This window comes from Trichoderma ghanense (genome assembly GCF_004382785.1).
Source record: "Trichoderma ghanense strain CCMA-1212 chromosome Unknown scaffold_2, whole genome shotgun sequence".
In the NCBI taxonomy this organism is placed as follows: domain Eukaryota; kingdom Fungi; phylum Ascomycota; class Sordariomycetes; order Hypocreales; family Hypocreaceae; genus Trichoderma; species Trichoderma ghanense.
Genome location: NW_027395665.1, coordinates 402,251 through 420,317, shown reverse-complemented (window position 1 = coordinate 420,317; position 18,067 = coordinate 402,251). Strand labels below are relative to the sequence as shown.

At 54.4% G+C, this 18,067-nt stretch overlaps 8 protein-coding genes across 8 annotated transcripts; 5 read left to right on the top strand and 3 right to left on the bottom strand.

Moving 5' to 3' along the window:
- Positions 1-988: 988 nt before the first annotated feature.
- On the top strand, positions 989-1,219 carry CCMA1212_002529 (uncharacterized protein; the record flags this gene model as incomplete). Its single annotated transcript, XM_073699911.1, has 1 exon — positions 989-1,219. One exon carries the CDS (start codon positions 989-991, stop codon positions 1,217-1,219), a length of 231 nt encoding a protein of 76 aa, XP_073561528.1.
- Positions 1,216-2,266, bottom strand: CCMA1212_002528 (uncharacterized protein; the record flags this gene model as incomplete). The annotated part of the gene is made up of 2 exons (XM_073699910.1): positions 1,216-1,485; positions 1,832-2,266. The coding sequence occupies 2 exons, from the start codon at positions 2,264-2,266 to the stop codon at positions 1,216-1,218; spliced, it is 705 nt and encodes a 234-aa protein (XP_073561529.1).
- A 1,293-nt stretch (positions 2,267-3,559) lies between these two features.
- Positions 3,560-3,828, top strand: CCMA1212_002527 (uncharacterized protein; the record flags this gene model as incomplete). The annotated part of the gene is made up of 2 exons (XM_073699909.1): positions 3,560-3,681; positions 3,741-3,828. 2 exons carry the CDS (start codon positions 3,560-3,562, stop codon positions 3,826-3,828), a joined length of 210 nt encoding a protein of 69 aa, XP_073561704.1.
- Positions 3,829-4,352: 524 nt separating this feature from the next.
- Positions 4,353-5,292, bottom strand: CCMA1212_002526 (Emopamil-binding protein-like; the record flags this gene model as incomplete). The annotated part of the gene is made up of 3 exons (XM_073699908.1): positions 4,353-4,555; positions 4,630-4,765; positions 4,873-5,292. 3 exons carry the CDS (start codon positions 5,290-5,292, stop codon positions 4,353-4,355), a joined length of 759 nt encoding a protein of 252 aa, XP_073561523.1.
- A 639-nt stretch (positions 5,293-5,931) lies between these two features.
- CCMA1212_002525 (uncharacterized protein) lies at positions 5,932-7,849 on the bottom strand (the record flags this gene model as incomplete). Its single annotated transcript, XM_073699907.1, has 3 exons — positions 5,932-6,377; positions 6,456-7,668; positions 7,745-7,849. The coding sequence occupies 3 exons, from the start codon at positions 7,847-7,849 to the stop codon at positions 5,932-5,934; spliced, it is 1,764 nt and encodes a 587-aa protein (XP_073561702.1).
- Positions 7,850-9,357: 1,508 nt separating this feature from the next.
- Positions 9,358-11,228, top strand: CCMA1212_002524 (Ketohexokinase; the record flags this gene model as incomplete). The annotated part of the gene is made up of 5 exons (XM_073699906.1): positions 9,358-9,786; positions 10,078-10,236; positions 10,497-10,747; positions 10,951-11,119; positions 11,187-11,228. Coding segments are annotated over 5 exons (1,050 nt in total), but the record flags the coding sequence as incomplete, so codon positions are not given.
- Positions 11,229-15,754: 4,526 nt separating this feature from the next.
- On the top strand, positions 15,755-16,285 carry CCMA1212_002523 (uncharacterized protein; the record flags this gene model as incomplete). Its single annotated transcript, XM_073699905.1, has 1 exon — positions 15,755-16,285. One exon carries the CDS (start codon positions 15,755-15,757, stop codon positions 16,283-16,285), a length of 531 nt encoding a protein of 176 aa, XP_073561708.1.
- A 575-nt stretch (positions 16,286-16,860) lies between these two features.
- On the top strand, positions 16,861-17,115 carry CCMA1212_002522 (uncharacterized protein; the record flags this gene model as incomplete). Its single annotated transcript, XM_073699904.1, has 1 exon — positions 16,861-17,115. The coding sequence occupies one exon, from the start codon at positions 16,861-16,863 to the stop codon at positions 17,113-17,115; it is 255 nt and encodes an 84-aa protein (XP_073561527.1).
- Between the last annotated feature and the right edge of the window lie 952 nt (positions 17,116-18,067).

Here is an 18,067-nt window from a genome sequence, read left to right as displayed (position 1 = left end):
GCGGATCGAGCACCAGCGCCGAAGCCTCGACGAGTCACGCCTCAGACTGCCATTGGCACCCTTCGATACCAAGATCAAGATATACAATCGTCGTGCTCCGTGTTATTGTCGTGCCGCCAGCGGAGATGAGCTGCAAGAGAAGACAGGAAAGAACAAAGAAGGAGTAACAGGTAAGTAGAAGAGATTGCTATCGACCAGCGGGAGCAAAGAAACGAATGGAAAACAAGCTGCTTGGGAAGCTTGACCACCTGCAAACAGCCAAACGCCCGACACAAAACAGCCGCGGTATCAGTCGTCCAGACGACTATGCGCAGGCAAGAAACGAAGCCAGAAAGAACAGAAGGGAGAGAAAGAGGAGAAGGGAAGAAGTGAAAGAAACAATGTTTACTCCTCACCGACGCCAAATACTGCTACCAGAGCGAGTAGTGAAGGCAAAGGAAAGTGTGGAAGACGGGCACATGAGACGAAAGAGGGAGAAGCTGGCCGTGTAGCGTGGGGCAGTGAACGCGGCCATGACCAGGGAGTTCTGGGACGTGAAGATCCGGACGACGACCCTGGGGATGCGTTCAAGGTCCATCTCTAGGAGGACATGGGTCTGCGTTGCAACCCTTTAGGTTGGCACCGTGGTCTTGGCCAGGGGCTGATGGCCATGAGGCTATCTAGAAGAGCGGCCAATGCATTGCTCTATCCATGAACCATGCTCTCTCTCTGTCGTCCGCCTCAACCTGGAACATGACTAGGAGAAGAGCGATAGCCAGTGAGGGGGGTTGGAGATGCCTGGCCGTGAAGTCTCGGTATCTATCCAGGCCTGCTGCAATTGACCTGTATGTGGTTTCTGTAGCGTCTGTTGGCCATCACAACTCAGACAAGTCAAAAAGGGGAGGCCAAGGTAGCCCATGGGCTGCTTCAAAGCCTTGCCATATACTTCACTGGGTAATTTTCGTACCCATCTTTGGGCAACGGATGTCCGAGCCTCGTGAGCCGTGTAATGGACGATCTGGTGACAGGCCGTCCGCGTCCGTCTCCAGGGTGGTGGCGGGGTTCAATGTTTGAGGCAGACTTGGAACAGCTTCGAGTTTCGAAACCCAGGAGCTCCATGTTAGAGGCAGGAGTCGAAGCTGCTAGTCATGCCCGCTGCAGACCAAATGCGTGTGATTCTGGCACCCGATGCGGTAAGCCTGCCAGCGCTGAAGAGCCGCTATGGTCCAACCCGGCTTAGGCCATTCGCGGAGAGCCCCCTGGTGCCGCATCGTGGCCTGCGGGTCCCTTTTTAACGAGGCATCGAAGGGATGCGGGACGATGAAGGTTGAAGACGACGTCCTTTTGCTTCAGCGTATGACGAGCGGAGTCGAATAGCAACAGCTCTGGCATTGCAGTTGTTTCGAGCATCTGCGACCTCTGGCTGACGGTGTCGTGCTCCGCATTGAGCACAGCCGGGTTCGCGCGATATACGGAGAAGAGGCTGAAACATCCAAGGGACTCGTGCTAAGATATGTACATGAGTCTCGGAGCCCGGCTTTGGACAATGAAGATTAGTCTAAAGTCGATATTTTCGACCTGGTCTGCATGCTGTACCAGGCGAGAGCATGTTACGCGCAACTCAGTTTCTCTCTTTGGGTGATTTCATGATGCCGCTCACGGTACAGCCCCGGCTCTGCCATTTGACGTCAGATACGGCAGCGCTCTTCATCACCCAGTTTGGGACAGATTGGTAGCTTCTGCGTCACGGTGTTTGCAATGCATCGGTAGCTAGATGTTCACTCAACAGACAACAAGTAGGTCTACTGGCTTGCTCCGTCTTCGAAGCCATATCGCCAATAGATTTGCAGACCTCGGTTTGTTTGATGCATGTGGCCGAGGCAGAGAAAAACCGACAGTTGTCTCGTCGTGCCAACCGTGACGAATCACCAGCGCCAGGGTTCCATCTCCAAAAGGCAGCAGTGGACAAGCTACTCCGTAGAGTCTGCCATCTACCTCGCTTCATGGCAACACCCGTAGACACGCGAGAGGCCTGTGTTGGTCTGTCGTCTGCACCCTGATCTTCGTCCAGATCAAAATCTGCAAATCTGGGGCTTTTCCCCATTTCCCTAGCACAATGACGGGCTTTCCAGCGCTGGAAAGCCATCGAGAACGCCGAATCCGATATCGAAACTTCGTACTTCGCACTTCGTACCCTCGATTGAGGATCGCCATCGCGGCATCGTCCGCCACCAGCACTCTCGTTCTCCCCAACGCGAAGCTTGAACGAACAGCTTCCCTCCAACATCCAGCTCCAAACGCGACAGTGCACGCTGCCTAATCCGCGCCGCGCCTCATAGCGTCATGATTCGGTAAGCTCCAAGCAAACGAAGCAATCAAACCAAGGCAGCTCGTCACCCAAGAAGACGGCAGGGCTCGACCAACAAAGCAGCGGAGTGAATCTTCCGTCCTCGATCCCCTGCAGATCTCGATGCGCTGCATCAGCAGGCCAATCGCCGCCGCATTACGGAATCTGCATCTCACAAAGAGACCGGCCAACAAGGCAGGAAAAGCGCAAGCGTCGTCATTATGCCATTGATGCGTCATTGAAGCCCCGTGGGAACTCCACTTCCTCACGGCTGCCCGCAATTCAGAGGCGCCACGCGTGGCGTCACCAACCAACGGCAGGTCCAAAACAGCACCAAATACGGTAGAGGACAACTTGTCTCCAGCCACAAATTGCACCCCTTACAGTACAGTATTGATAGTTGAGTCGATTGCCTTGGTTGAAGCTGCAGGATTATGGAGTGGGACGGGTTCAGATCCAACTCGATCGCCCCGCCAATTTCACTCACATGCGCAAGATATGCATACATACAGTAGCAAGAAGCTTGTCGAGGCAGCAGCCAATCCCGTCTGATGGACGCCTGTCCTACCGGATTCTTGGTTGGCACGCTTCCGGCATCTTGGCCTCAGGAATGGACCTTCTTTCACCGGATCCTGATAGTGCTCCAGCGACTTCACACGGCCGTGACGTTCTCGCCCCCTCAAAGCTGTGATGTCATGCACGCAAGCATACTTGCCGTATCGTACTGTACTGTAGCAACTCGCTGCAGCGTACCTTACGTTCCAGGTTGCTGTTCGAGAGCCACAAATGGCGCTCGTGTACACGCTCATAACGGGCAATTACATACGTCACAAGCAAGATACTGCGTAGATCCCAAGTCTCTCCGCCTTGGAACCAGCAGTGCTGCATGTACCCCATTCCGCCCCCTTGGGCTCCTGCCTGCCTCGGTGCGCGTTCACAAGCTTGGTGCCGATGATGATGCGTTCTATGACGCCATGTTCCTGCTTCAACATGATGGCCGGCAAGAGTGAATTGCCTTGGCCTTTAGCTCTTGCTCAGATACGGTCCAGAGTGCAAGGGCCGCTTTTCTGCGTTCCTTCCCACCTTCATCGGTCTATATAAACTCTTTCGTCTCCCATCCGTCTCCCATTCCTTTCCTTCATCATCACACACTCACACTACAAACCTCAAGCAACATCTGCAACTCTACAACTCTTCACAAACCACTTTTCAAACAACCCCACAACCATCACAATGGATTCCATCAAGCAGGGTGCCAACTACGTCGGCGAGAAGGTTCAGCAGGCCACCTCTGGCGCTTCCAAGGAGGCCAACAAGAACGTCGCCAAGGACAGCGATGCCCCCATCGGCACTCGGTAAGAACTTCCTTCCTTCTGGTTCGATGACAGCCTGTTCTGACAATTGTCTTCTGCAGTGCCTCCGCCGCCAAGGACGCTCTCGGCGACAAGGTTGACGAGTCCAAGCACGACACCAAGGGCGAGGCCCACAAGCAGGCTATCTAAAGGAGTGCATGGGATGGATGGTTGAAAGAAGCATCAACGAACAACATGGCTTCGGTTTGTCGACACAGACAAAGATACCCTATTAGCTCAATATAAATTCTCACCCTACTTCATTCTCTCGCTCGACTGTAATGCTTCGTTTTCGATGACCCTGGAGTGAAGATGTGCCTAGGGGTGGAAGGCATTTCGATATCTTGCTATCCAATACCCGCCTATTGCCTTTCATTCAATAGCATTGTCATTTTCACCCATATTTGCTCTGGCAAAACATCTCACGACATCAAGCGGACGATACTCTGCCAGATCATCTCTCCACCTCAAGCAGATGGTTCACGACCGCTATCAATGGCATTGTAATGCATCATGCTCGCCCATTTTTGTTCCTCCTTGGCTTGGCCCTGGTCATGGCGGCCATACAGGTGTCCCAACATAGCTTGAAAGCACAATCATTCTACCACATCTTCCACAAATAATAGCATATACGTATTCGAACATGACCGCAGCGTGGACCGTTGCCCACGTCTTTAGTGCTTCTTCCTCGCCTGTCTCAACGCCTCCCGCACGGCAAACGCATTCGAAATGTCGCCAATGGAGTAGGCAATGGCAAACAGCGGGATAAACACCCACAGCATGTTGAAGAAGACGAGGTACACCCACAGGTACATGAAGTTGCTGCCGTCGAGGTTGATGTTGCCGGTGAGCCACTCGGGGCAAAAGGTCATGAAGCCTGCGTTATGATTACATCTCTTGTTAGTCTTTTATCGTCTCGGGTGAGAGAGTGTGTGTCTCGTGTCGACGTACCTCCGTAGAGTTCGCATGTGGCGAGGACAATCATCCAGATGCTGGCTTGGGGTTTGCCCTTTGCGAGGAGGTAGCAGATGTATACTGCGAGCGGGCCGTCGAAGAAGACTGTCAGAAGCTCCAGGCTGATGACGCCCTATTGTTGTTGCAACTGAGTTAGCAATTTCTCCTTCCAAACCAAACGTCTTTCTATTCCCCCTTCTCCCCTTCTCCAAAGGCAATTTCGTAGAAAAAGAAACTCACCAAGTCAGCCCCAGCCCATCGCCTATCCGCCCTCGCGTACACCATCCACAACTGCGCAAACGGATCATCCCCGCCGCTCTGCGGCCCGTATATGGCCCCGTCCTCGCGCCCCAAGAAGTTGTACGGCGAGGGCACGAGGTCGGCGAGGGTGCCGCGCTGGCGGGCCTCGGCGACGGAGATGCGCGAGAAGAAGCAGTGGTAGAGGAAGCTGCCCTCGAGGATGAAGTGGCAGAGCGCGTCGGCGAGGTGCCAGATGAAGAGGAAGCGGACGGCGGTGGTCGTGGTGCTGGCGCGGGGGAGGGCGATGCGGGAGGCGAGGTAGGCGATGAGGACGATGGCGAGGGTCGATGCGAGGGAGACGAGGGTTGTTTTGTCGAAGAGGTCGGGGGGGAGGGAGGAGGAGGGGGCGGGGGAGGACATTGTTGCAGCTGCGGGTTGTTTTGTTTCGGTTCGTTGGTTGGGTTTGGTGGGATCGTTGGTTTGTCGGGTTGGGATGGTGATGTTTCTCTGTATGAGGGGCGAATCGAGTCAATTGGGGATTCGGAGGTGCTGATGCTTCGGATTCTGTGTGCCTCCTCTTGTAAGCAATGATACAGCAGGACACAGACACAATGTCAAGAAGAGGGAAAAAAAAGAAAAAAAGTTGACAGCGTGTGCCGTCTTCTTTCTCTCCAACTCGCAGAGCTCCAGCTGGACCAGGGTCGTGTTGCTAGCGTGGGGCTGCAGACATTGTTCGGACAGCCCATTTGTGGGGGTGGGCCCTCCATTATCCCGAGTCTGAGAACCGCATCGTTCTGTCTCACGAAGCCGAATATTTCATTCCTTGGTGGCGTTGCTTGATTGTCTATCAAGATTCATGAATACAAGTGTTTTGATATATGCAAAAGACACACAGTTTTGACTGATTCCATCTCCTGTCTGCCCATATTGGGTAACCCAGCAATTTATAACACCAAGCAGCCTGTCAAGCCCGCCTCTATCAAGCCAATATCCGAGAATCATCCTCATGAGCCCTACTCCCAGACCTACCAGGTACTAACCAAAGTCCAAAAAACATATTCAGCCATCCCACTCCTTGAAACCCTTCTGCTTCTGCCTCGTATTCCACCCCAGCTTCCCGCTTATACTATTGATCCAGTCCTCGCTCCTCCGACCCTCCGTCTGCACAGACGCAAACGGGTACCTGCTTGCGCTCACAGTCACATAGTCGCCGGGCTTCAGCTCTACCCGCTCTCGCCCGTCGAAGCTGGCCCACGACGCCGTCCTCGCGTTGTAGGGCACACCGACCCGCAAGACAATGGTATCCGGCAGGATGATGGGCCTAAAGGACAGCGTGTGGGCGCAGATAGATGTGACGAGCATCACGGGGTTTTCAGGATGGCACAGCGAGCCTCCGGCGGCGAGATTGTACGCTGTCGAGCCCGTGGGTGTAGATACGCAGATGCCGTCTGCGAGCACAGAGGTAAAGTGCTCATCGTCCCCAAAGATTTCCGTATACGACATTGCTGTGGAGAGAGAAAGATTCAGTATTAGAAGAAACCCAGCATTTGGCAACACGGGGAAGGGGGGCAAAGACAACTCACTTGGATTTGGCCCTCGGTCAACCACCAGTTCATTCAGGACCTCATACGTCCCCTCCGGCCGGTGAGTCCGCTCATCCTCGTTTTCCTCGCCAATCAGCTCCTCCACCAGATCCCGCTTGAAATGCGACTCGTCGCTGTCCTCCTCAGACTCCGGCTCGGGCGTCTTCCTACGCGCGCTCCTCATCACCGTGCACTCGAAGCGAAGCCTCAAGCTGACCGTGACGCCCTTGGAGAACGCAGAGGTAAGAATCGGCTTAAAGTCCTCAAATTCAAACTTGGTCAGGAATCCGAGACTCCCCAGCGCAAAGCTCAGAACCGGCGGCACGATCCTCTGGAACAGCCAGCTCGCGTACAGAACCGTGCCATCTCCTCCGAGGGTGATGACGAAGTCGAACTGGTGAGGCCGCGCCCTGCACAGGGATTCATCCCAGTACCGGAGACGTTTCTGGATATCGTCTCGGGCGCTTTCTTCGTCCACGCCGCCCTCTTTGACGTAGTCGCGGACCAAGTCGTCGACCATGCTCCCCACGTCGAACCTCTTATTAGTCTTGAGAATCTTCTCCACGTACACAACATACTTGACGTCCCTCTCCTTGCTGAGCAACCACTGTGCCAGCGCCCGCGTGTTGTAAATCAGATCCGAGTCGTGGATCTTGGTCAGGAGGAAGATGGACTTCACCCGAAAACGGATGCGCATGCTGCTCAGCCGCCTGCTCAGCTCTCGGACCCCCCACGCCATGTCGCTCAGCTGCTTCTTGGTCAACATGCGGCTGTGTATGTTTTCGTCCGAATCATGTTGAGTGAGATCCGTCTCGGAGTCCGTCTTGGTCATCTCCTTGGTCCATTCCTTCTGGTCCACTTGTCCGAGGCCGGCATCGTCATCGAGGCACTCGGTATCGACAACCGCGCGGCACTTCTGCTGGTCGCCGGGGCTCTTGAGATCTATGATCTTGTCCATCCTCCGCTCCTTGCTAATGTCCACGGCGCTCTCGTGTTGACTGGGTTGCGTGTATATCGGATGCGCCCGATACTGGTTGCGAGTGGGCGAGCTCGCGGCGGAAGAGTTTCGCGAGCGCCGCTGGTCCTCGATCAATTGATGGACGACGCATTCGGCGCGCTGGCCCGGCGGGAGACGCTTCGTCTTGGGCACGGGTGCCTCGGACGTGACGAGCGAGCTCTTTCTCCTGTACGGGCTTCCATTGTCAAAGGTGACCTGATCGGGGGGGGAGACTGTCAGTACCAGGAACGGTATTCCAGCCGTGATAATGATGATAGCCAAGTGCACTCACCTCGACGGCTCCCTCGTCCTCGTCGCTCTCATGCAGACTGCCCTCTTCGAACGAAATGTGCTTTTGGCACTTCGTCTCGCCGTCTTCCTCGCAGTCCCAGCCCATGATGTAATGGCTGAGTTTATCGCGGGGTCGCCGCTCCGCAGTCCATGCACCAGAGATGCCGTGCAACAGCGACAGGAATCGAGCAGTTATGAGCCTCTTGCAGGCGTCAGATCAGATGATGATGATGGTGGTGAGAATTGCCGTGTATCAATCAGCGGAATTTTTTTCGCGGTTGAAAGGAACAAGATTCGCAGCGGAAGGCCGTCAGTAAGCTGAGAAGATCTCGCACGATCGGATGGAAGCCGTTTCTATCAGTTGCGATGGCGCAGCCAAATGCCCAAAAGACGCTTAGATTGAGACAATGTGGGGAACAGAGTTCCCGATGAGGCGGCCAGTCAGAGTCGTCAATTCATTGCCAGAATCACCCATGATATATATACTATCTAATTGATTGATGCTGATCGTCCAAGGCGGAATTGAAATGCCGCAGTCACCAGGGTTATGGGATGGCAGGCAAGGCAAATTCAGTTTGTCAAGAGATAAAGAGGGCAGAAGTGTAGATTGGGTGCAGATATCTGCAATTGATTGGTATTTACGACTGACGAAATGGTAGCTAGTAGGGATTGACAGTCTTGACAAGTTTGTTTTGCTGTTATTTAATGTTGTCGTCCACCTGTATTCAGATTTGCATCTTCCTTCCTTTGATGAGTGTAGACTGAAAATGATTCAAATCACCCCATGGATCAGTTGTCACAGGCATTGCAACGAGGGCACTGCTCATCAGGCATTTCTGTTGTAGGTTTTGATCCAATCATCACCGGGTAAGCAAGTGAGTGAGGCAGGTTGACACAAAATCTACACGCTTCCAACGACGTCGTGGAGGGACCATGTTGGAGAAGCATGACCCAACAAGTAAATTTCATCCACGAGTACACAGCAACATTTGACGTATGAATATATATACATATATATATATAATGCTCGCCTGATAGATTCAAGTTCTTTGTGGCTCACATACGTCATCTCTGCCCTTCCAGAGTTATCTCACCGTCGTGGACAACCAACACCCACGGATACTATGGTCAACTCAGCTGTGGAAGCTTGGCATTTGCTGTTCCTTCAGACCTGCACTCCATATATGAATATACTTTCAACATATACTCAAAGACGTCTAGGCCTGATTTATATCAACTTCCGTCTCGTTGAATCACACTGGCTGTAGAGCAAGGTCAACGTACTGTTATCGTCTCGCTGATAGAACAAGTGGGGTATGGCGGGGAGCCTCGACGTCGTCATGCCAGACTCACCTCGACTCCCAAACACAAGCCATATAAATCGCCACCATATCCTCAGACGAGACGGAAGGAAAAGGCAACAAGCTCAGAGGAAAGAGAGAGAATAACAAACACGGCCCAAACGATGAAGCACCTCATCATGGTCGGAGCCTGTTACCTCGACACGATCCTAAGGAAAGACCCAACCTCCCGTCAATCATCTCACACGAGACTGAGTTGAGATACTGGTCCTCATCACGCATCACATTCTAACATTCACCTTCACAAAACAGCGTTCCGCAATTCCCAGCCGAAGATGCAAAGCAACGAGCTTCCCGCCTCGCAATCCGTCGCGGCGGCAACTGCCCCAACTCGCTCGAGGTCCTGCAGCAGCTCCTTGGGCCGCAAGATGCCGTCCGCACGTACCTCGTGTCATCCCTTCCGAGCGAATCGTCGCCGGCTACGCAGCGCATCAGGGATTCCTTTTCCTTCGCTGGTGAGTCGTCGTCGTCCTCCTCGTCGCCGCCGTCGCCAGTCAGCCTCGAGCTCTGCCTCTACCGAGAGGCGCACACCCAGGCCGCCAGCAGTTACATCATCCATAGCGAGCAGACGGGAAGCCGTACCATTGTCAACTACAACGACCTACCGGAAATGACGGTTGGCGAGTTCGAGGCCGTCGTGCGGAGATTCAGTGCCAGCGAAGACACCTGGTGGCACTTCGAAGTGAGTCCAGCCCCCGTCCCAAGCCGAGCCACAAAAAAAAAAAAAAAAAAAAAAAAAAAAAAAAAAAAAAAAAAAAAAAAAAAGGGACGAAATGAGAGGCAGAAGGGAGGACAGAAGAAGCAACCCTGCTGCTGTGCCTCTCTCTGGCTGGAGTTGTTGCGCCCGCGAATGGGTCGTGGCGGCTGCGGCCAGTCATGAATTCTGATGTCGAGAGAAGGGACGCCACGGCATCTGATCACCCCTCGACACCCTCCCTCATCGAAAATCCTTTGTCTCACAGCTCTAGCTCAGGGCCGCATCCCCGATACCACGTTAGAGTGCGTCCGCACGCTGCGTGATAAGCTGCCAAACGCGCAAATCAGCGTCGAGGTCGAGAAACCAGGCAGGGACGGCCTTCATGAGCTCGCAGCCGAGGCCGACGTGGTTTTCTACTCCAAATCCTGGGCAGAGGTATGTGACACTTGCGACATGCAGAGAGCGAGCAAGGCAGTGTGTCTTCGAACATGATTGGACTCCCATACACATTCGAGAGCATACCCGTAAGAGACATATGGAAGGACGGCCAAGAAGAAGCCAAAGCAATACATCACCCCCGAGGAAAGGAGTCCAACAGGGCGTACGAGAAGCTGAGAGATTGACGTGTACATCCTAGAGCTGTGGCCATCGGTCTGCCGAATCGTGTCTCATCGACGAGCAACGACGACGCAAAGCGTAAGCGTGTCCTTCCCTCCACTCTTGAACACCCTGCTTGCGATGTCGTCCTGCTCAATGAATCATGGCCCCTTGATTCGACCATAGTCAACCCATACAGAGCACGGAGCACTCATACTCACACTCGTAGCAGCAGGTCCCTTGCTCTATGCACCTGGGGTGCGGAGGGAGCAGCCGCCTTGCGCCAGCCCTCGGAGCAGGTCATCCACTGTCCCGTGGAAACCCGGGCAAAGTCCATTTTCGTCGTCGAGTAGGTACACCCAACGAGGCGAGGTTCCTCGCTTTTCTCTGGTTATGTGGATTTTCGGTTCCTCATCCTTTTGCCCCCCTCCCATTTTGGCTCGACGGCATCGCGTTTCGAGCCTTGGCTGGTTCCTCCGAGTACACGTACCTTGTAGCAAGTGGCACGGAGCTTTTGGGAGGCACTGCAGCTGACATGTCTTTTGCCATTAGCTCGGTAGGAGCGGGTGACACCTTCATTGCGGGAATGCTCTACAGCCTGGTGTGCCGCAGCAGAGATTGGGATATAAGCCACGGGCTGAGATTTGCTGTACATCTGGCCACGACAAAGGTCCAGAGGGAGGGGTTTCAGGGGCTCGGCGCACATGTCCGCGACTGGCTAGTAGGTAGTGAGTGAGTGAGTGAGTGAGCGAGCGATGCCCGTCCTGATCGATTCATCGATCTCCTAGCATCAGCAGCCGACCCAGACCCCTCGCTCCGTTCCCTCGTAACGAGACAAACAAGTTTGGCGGGTCCGAGCCTCCGCCTGTCCGTCCTATAGACTGAGCTGGAGGCCGAGATGCTCGCTCCGTGTACCTAAATTTGGGCAGCCCTGAGGTAGCGTCGCGCCACTGTCGGCAGCCATTCTGAGCGGAGGCGAGAGCAATTCGAGAGCTAAACAGGAGCATAGGCACAGGGGCTGTGAGCATGTATTGCGTACGAGTAGGGAGGTGCTCCGAAGGGACGCCGGCAACGAAAGAGAGTACATACATAGTACGACGAGCACGAGCGTCTTGGTACTACGCGTAGCTCAGTATGTACATATGTATGCCCGTCAGTACCTCTCATGAGACTTGGGCAATACTAGGTTAGGTAGTCAAACATGGTGGCCTGTCAGACAACCAGCAAGCCGTGCGTGGTCTCCGGCCGGCAATCCCCATCGTAGCCGGAGGACTTTCTTGTCCGTTTTGACGCTCGCAGGAAGGGGGTAAGAAGCGGTGAAACAAGCTGGTGCGTTGTGGAAGAGCCCGCGAGGTGGATAGCGTACCTACTCGTACCTCGTAAACGGCGTCAGATGAAAGAAGTAGAAAACACCATGTAATCCGCCATTGGTTCGCACGGCTTCACAGCTCTCAACGCAAGGTCCCACGCCCAGGCGCCCGGAGACAAAGGGGAGGCGACGAGCGACAAGCCACAGTGAGGGGTCCTTGGTCCATGGCCTATGGTCCTTGGTCCTTGGCCTATGGTCCTTGGTCCTTGGAACGGCCGGTGATTAATTGTGGGCAAGCGATCACAGCTGCTGTCTTGTGCGTCTCGACTCCTCCGCATGCGGTGGGCCTGGCAATGAGCAGCCTGCACTCAATCGCTTATGAGGCAGCGCAAAAGCAAAAGCCCCCCATGCTCCCGAATCGCTAGTCCGTGCATATCATCCCAGATTGCATGCGCGCAAACAAGCTGCTGGTCACTCAACCCATTGACGGTTTTCGTCCCCTTCCCCTCCTCTCCACCGCCATGCGTCGTTGGTGAGGGAGGAGAAGGGGATGGAAAGACGGCTACCAACGACCCAGTGCCCCAAGTGTGCATGCTTGGCCTGGAGGCATAGAGCGGTCCCGTGGAACTTGGTGAGAGGGATATTGCTCCCAGGTCCGTCCGCGACCTCGCGCCGCAAAAGGGCAGGAAAAAATTGAAAGGAAATTTGACGCCACCAATGGAGCTGGCAAAGCAGTGTAAGATTTGCTTTGGGCGCGTACTTGTAGCTAGTGTCATGGTACGCCGCGCTGGTTGCTGCCACTTCAAGTGCACATGCCTACCCTACCTAGTAAGACGCTGTCAGTCAGATGGTGGCGTTTTATTAGGCTGAGGATTTCCGACCCTTGGGTACGCGAAAGGGGTGACGATGGTTGATGCATTTGGTTGCCCTCTGCCTGAAATATGCACTAGATCACGGAGCAAGGCGTTCTGTTCTCAGTGTCCGTCATCACACAGGCACCCGAATTCAGTGTCGAGACGGTCCTCGTGTTGGTAGCTCGACAAAGTACTGTGCCGTACTCCGTACCTACTTGCAAGTGGTTCATTTGAAAGGGTGGCGGATGAGACAGAGGCTCGGAAAGCTATATCGGGAACACCAGCCCGTAGCTAAGATTTTCTAGAGACACCCCCGTTGGGGGAAGCGAGGAAGCTAGCAACAAGTCAACCTAGATCATTCCCGCAGAAAAAGAGGAAGAAATATACAGGTACACACAACTAACACCCCTGCAGAATTGACGTTACCCATCAAACAAGAGCAGAGGCCGGTATTAGCCCACGTCGAACGTCAACTTTCGGCCATTCCTATGCTGCCTGCGGAGAAGGTACTTGGGACACACACGGCAACGCTGCACGGGGCTGCTGCGTGCAGGCTCACGAGTGTGTACAACGGGATTCGACTGCCATGGCCCCAGGAAGTTCTTCGTACATGTACTAAGTTGGGGTGATCCTGGGTCGGCTGCGGGCGTACGGACAATCGAGACCAAAGTACTTCTGAGGTGGGTGGAAGAGCGCCTATCCGGGATTCGCCTTTGTCGAATTCCTAGGCGGTCGAATCTTGATCCAGCATTCCAAAGGCGTACGATTAGGCACATGCAGAGTCCTCGTACGATATCGCACACTTTCCCGTTGCTTTCGTCGACGGTAGCTCTTGGTGTAGACACGTTCCAGATAGTATTCAGTCGGCCGGTTCTGCGTAACACCAGGTAAGTCACTGTAGGCAGTTAGCTTGACTCCTCGCCCTTCCGTGATTGTCTCAGCTCTCAGCCGTGGATCGCTGAACACAGCTTGATTTCATGACGGGGAAATGGTCATCAATATGTCAGCCAACATGTCTATAAAGCAAACAAGTCCACGCCTTTGAAGGGGCCGCTTGACAAAGGTCCGAACATCTGATCAGCCAAGTGATGCAATAGACAACGCCCATGCATCCCATATGCACATAGAATGTACGTTGATCGCCGCAAGCCGTCCGAGGCCGAGGACAAAAGTGGGATGTCGGAAGACATCCGGTGCCAAGGCGGTACCTAGCTGAGTGACACAGAGTCTCCGTCCAGGCGTCCCATCTAATAGTACCTGGAATAGCAGCAAGTGGCTCGTGATTGGAGTGGATGTGATACTAGCCCTGGGTGCGCGTTAGTACTTTGCTTGGAGTGAGGACTGCTTGTTTTCCTAGCACTCCATACTGTGTACCACACTGTCCCAGTTTCTCTTTGGCACACTTCTTGGTTTGGCTGTTGGGCGGTCAGCTCATACACTAGCAGAATGTGACCCTTCGACAATTCGAAGCACGGCCGGAGCATTGCCCATCAACTTCTTGGTCTCTTGGATCCGGACCTTTTTGACCAGACCATCCCTGCGTCACCAGCTCCGCTAATTGGGAACCCTCAAGGCTGGCGTCAAGACGTAAGGCAGTAAGGTATGTATACGTGATACTCCATAAGAACAGCCCCGTGGTGGCATCAAGGGCCACCACACCAGAAGGAAGACTCCGCTGCAGACGTTGCAATGTCTCGTTGACTCATTTCCGCATCGGGGCCAGTGGAATGAGACCTCTATCAAATGCGATGCAATCGACACGAGCAGAAGACTCTTGGATCCCTGCCAGCAGCCGCCGCAGGTCGGGCGAGGCTAGACGCTCACACGGCTGCAATGATTCGGGCAAAAGTTCACTCGCGCAGTACTACTTCGTACTTGGTACTACCTGTATGTGCTCCCTAGAGCCGGGTTGTGAGAAACGGGTGGCGTTGAGTTTTCGGCCGGGATTCTGGCTGTATGCCTGTAAGACAAGACAAGCCGTGTCGTCAACCTTGAAGCTGCGAAGAACGGAATTCTGCGGTGGTAGTATCTGAGTACTCCGTACTACTAGGTGTGCAACGGTAGTACATGCTGCGTGGCTGTAGGAGAAAGAATACTTGGGATTTCTATTTTCCCGGCGGTTGCAATGCTCAGGTAGAACACATCACCTGTCGAGTCTTGGGTACTGGGTGTACAAGTAAGTCGGCTCGAGCTTCGACCGCTCGGAGAATGGAGCTGGCCTGCACCTACTATCTGTGTGCTTGAGTGGCGTCTTACCTTTGATAGCAGTGATCTAGGTTACCACTGGCCACATCACAGCAGCCATGCAGGACACAGCCAGCGCGAGAGCCATACTAAGGAGACCACAACAGGCAGCTAGTTAGTGAATCTTCTGATGCGTCATCTCTTCGGTTGTGTCTGGCTGGCGGAGATGACCTGCTTGTCTGGGGACTCGAAGTACCTCAACAGGCCACTGTCTGTGTTGATATGACAGCTCCAGACAATCTTGTACTTGCCTTTGCCTCGCTCCCCATCTCCTCGCACTTCCAGTGGACCTAATCTTGTCCTTCGCAGGCTTCATGTGCATATGGAACACAGTTCAGATATGTGGAAGTTGTAGGGTATGGGTACTTCGTACAGGTAGCGTCAGCAAGGTCAGAAACTTACCAGGTTGGGACAGCCAGAAAACGGCCGCGTTTGGAGCAGACTCGGAGTAAACGTGGTGCCCAAGCAGAGAAAGACCCGGTATGTACTGCAGTACTTCTGTCGAGGCACTTTCTCAGGGCAATTACGCCGTTCTGATTGAAACATGGCTCCGTGGGACATTGGCGCCCGCATTGAACTGTGAAGTGTGGAAGAGAGGCTTGCTACGATACCAGTGGTTGAAGAACCATGCTAGGCACTTGCCAGCACTGCTAGGCTCTTGAGGGAACCGGTTGGTTAGCAGTGAGTAGCCCAAGCATCACGATCACGAACCCTGCTCGAAAGGGCGTGCGACAGCCGCCCAGTGTGTCTGCTCCATGTGTCCAATATTTGACACTAGCATGTCTGATGCAGCAACGTGCACGAGACTCCGTGCTCAGTACACACTGTGTGTCGATGGAAGAGAAGCTTATACAGTGTCAGCGCATGCGTGTTGCGAGACAAACAACCAAGAAACACAACCTCTCTGATGCGCCACCAAGCACGGCTGAAAGGTATTGCGCCAACCAACATGTCGGCTGGGCTGGTTCCCAAGTCTGGACCTGACCGCAGGGGGGCGAGTGACGCCGATCATCGTACCTTTGAGGGAGCTGCAGAGGCCTGCGGCCTGCGGCCTGTTGAGAGGCTCCAGAGGGGTCTGCAAGAAAAGGGGGCTCGTCCTCAGAATGCCATGGCGCCGCCCTCATTCGCTGCAACCCCACATGTGCGACAAGGACACGGCCCGCCAGGTCACGGCGACGGTGGATCAAGAGCCGTCCGAGTTTTCGCAAGTCACCGGAGGCTTGGGTGGGACGGTCGCGGCGGGGGGGTTCGGTTCCAGGGCTCCAGACCAAGCCATGGAGGCCTTGGCATCGAAGCCGGGCCCCCGAAGATTGACGAAGGAGGACAGACATACGAAGCACGGAGTGCAGCTCATCTGCCTCCCCAACTCCCCTGCCTGCGCGTCAAGCGATCACATGATAAGAAAAGCCCGGCTTGGAATACTCGTCGTTGTAGGACGGGGATGGACCTGGACGAGAGGCCCCTGCAAAGCTGGATCTAGCTGCAGCCTCGGTCGCTGGCCATTCAGATGGAGAACATGAACCCTGAAGAGCGAGGCAACTCCAGCCCTGACCGGGCTGCGATGCTCGCCGAACGGCGTTCCTTTAGTTCTGAAACCAGTCGGTAAGCCTGGATGGTACTACTCTCAACTTAGTGGGCACGCAGTAGTCACGTCGAGCAGAGGTAGTTGTATGTATGATATGACTCAAGTCCTGCTGTTGCGAGTTGAGTCTGCCGGTGTCACATATCGACGGCTGCATTTCGCTCATGGGCGGCAAGGGGTACCAAGCCAGCGGCAGCCCTTTCTGTATGTACTTATGTATAACAATTAGCTGCTGAGACGTAACATCAATAGCTGGGCTCTGAGCACAAAGTACGTGTACATAGTACTGAGGTAGGTGGCAGTACTTGCAAGCTCCCTGCTCCCGTTCAACATCCCTGTAACGTGTACTCGCTACAGCCCCCATATGAGGATCCGTAGCTGTAGTACTGTACTGACGGACTGTCCAGGGCCGTCTCCCAGGTCCCATTCAAGGCCCGGGAGGGCTGCGAGTGCGGTGTTGTTGTGTCAAGCCAATGCGCCTGGCCCTTGAGGAAACAAGGACCTACGCCGAGGAGCCACGGGCTGCGACGGACCAGGACGCGCTGCAGGGCGTCACAAGCGAGTCTAGTACCAGTTGGTACGAGCAACAAGTGACGGTTGAGGGCAACGAAGGCTTTGCGGGACCTGGAGCTGACGCTGGCGTAGCGGAGAAGGATTGGATTGAGCAGAAGGCGAGCGTTGTACTCCGTACGGTACGAAGTGCTGGGCAGGGTGGGAGCACTCGCTAGCGACTGGTGCAGGTTGAGCGACAGCACAGTGCGGGAATTGCGATGTCGCTGTCAGCCATGCAAGTGGTCCAGGATAGGGTCCATCATCTGGACACAGCGCTCCAGAAGTGCGAGTTTGGGCGCCACTGACAGTGGAGCAGAATCTCGCAAGAGAACCGGCTCTATTCTTTCATTGCTAGCCTGGGAGCCACCGAAATACTTCGTAATAGCGCGATATGGGCATGAAAGAGGCGTAATGAACATTGAGGCAATGCGCGGCAACCATACCGAGTACTGCCCCCGGGCGAGGAGCCTCAGGTTGTTGCATACCTACAGTTACCTCGTACCTAGCTCCAGTGGTAATGAGACAGCCCAGGTAATAAGGCATGCCGACAGGATGCATCCTGCTGGTCGGTGTTAAGACATCAAAGGACGGACTGGAGATCTCTACCACATCTACTCCGTACTCCGTCCTGGACTGACCTTAGTATGGAGGAATGCTAAGGGGGCCTCCCTTTTCCCGTCCTGCTCAAGCAGCACCCGTTCTTCGTACATGCGTCCTGCCTCACGTTTGCAACTTGCTTTCACCGCCTGTGCTTCGCTTTTCGAGCCTGGCTCAACCGAGTTTCACCATCACTCGGCTTATTGCTACGGAGTTTGTGGCATCCATACAACGGCGGGCTTCTGCACTATGATAGCGCGGCTTTGCTGCAAAACGCTACCGCAGCTAGCCCTTGACTTGAGTTGCGGCCTCGGATTTCACAGGGTGACGTACCAGTACGTGTATTCAACTGGAGTTTTCGCACGGCTGCAAGCGCTGAGTTTCTGAGCAAATTTGCGCACAGTGAATCTGAACCAGCACCGTACATGAGATATGCACACTGTACGAGTACTCCGTACTTTTGATCCCTGGCTTGGCGGCAAGACGAAACCATTCCCATGATCCATCCATATATTTTTCTGAACCAACTCG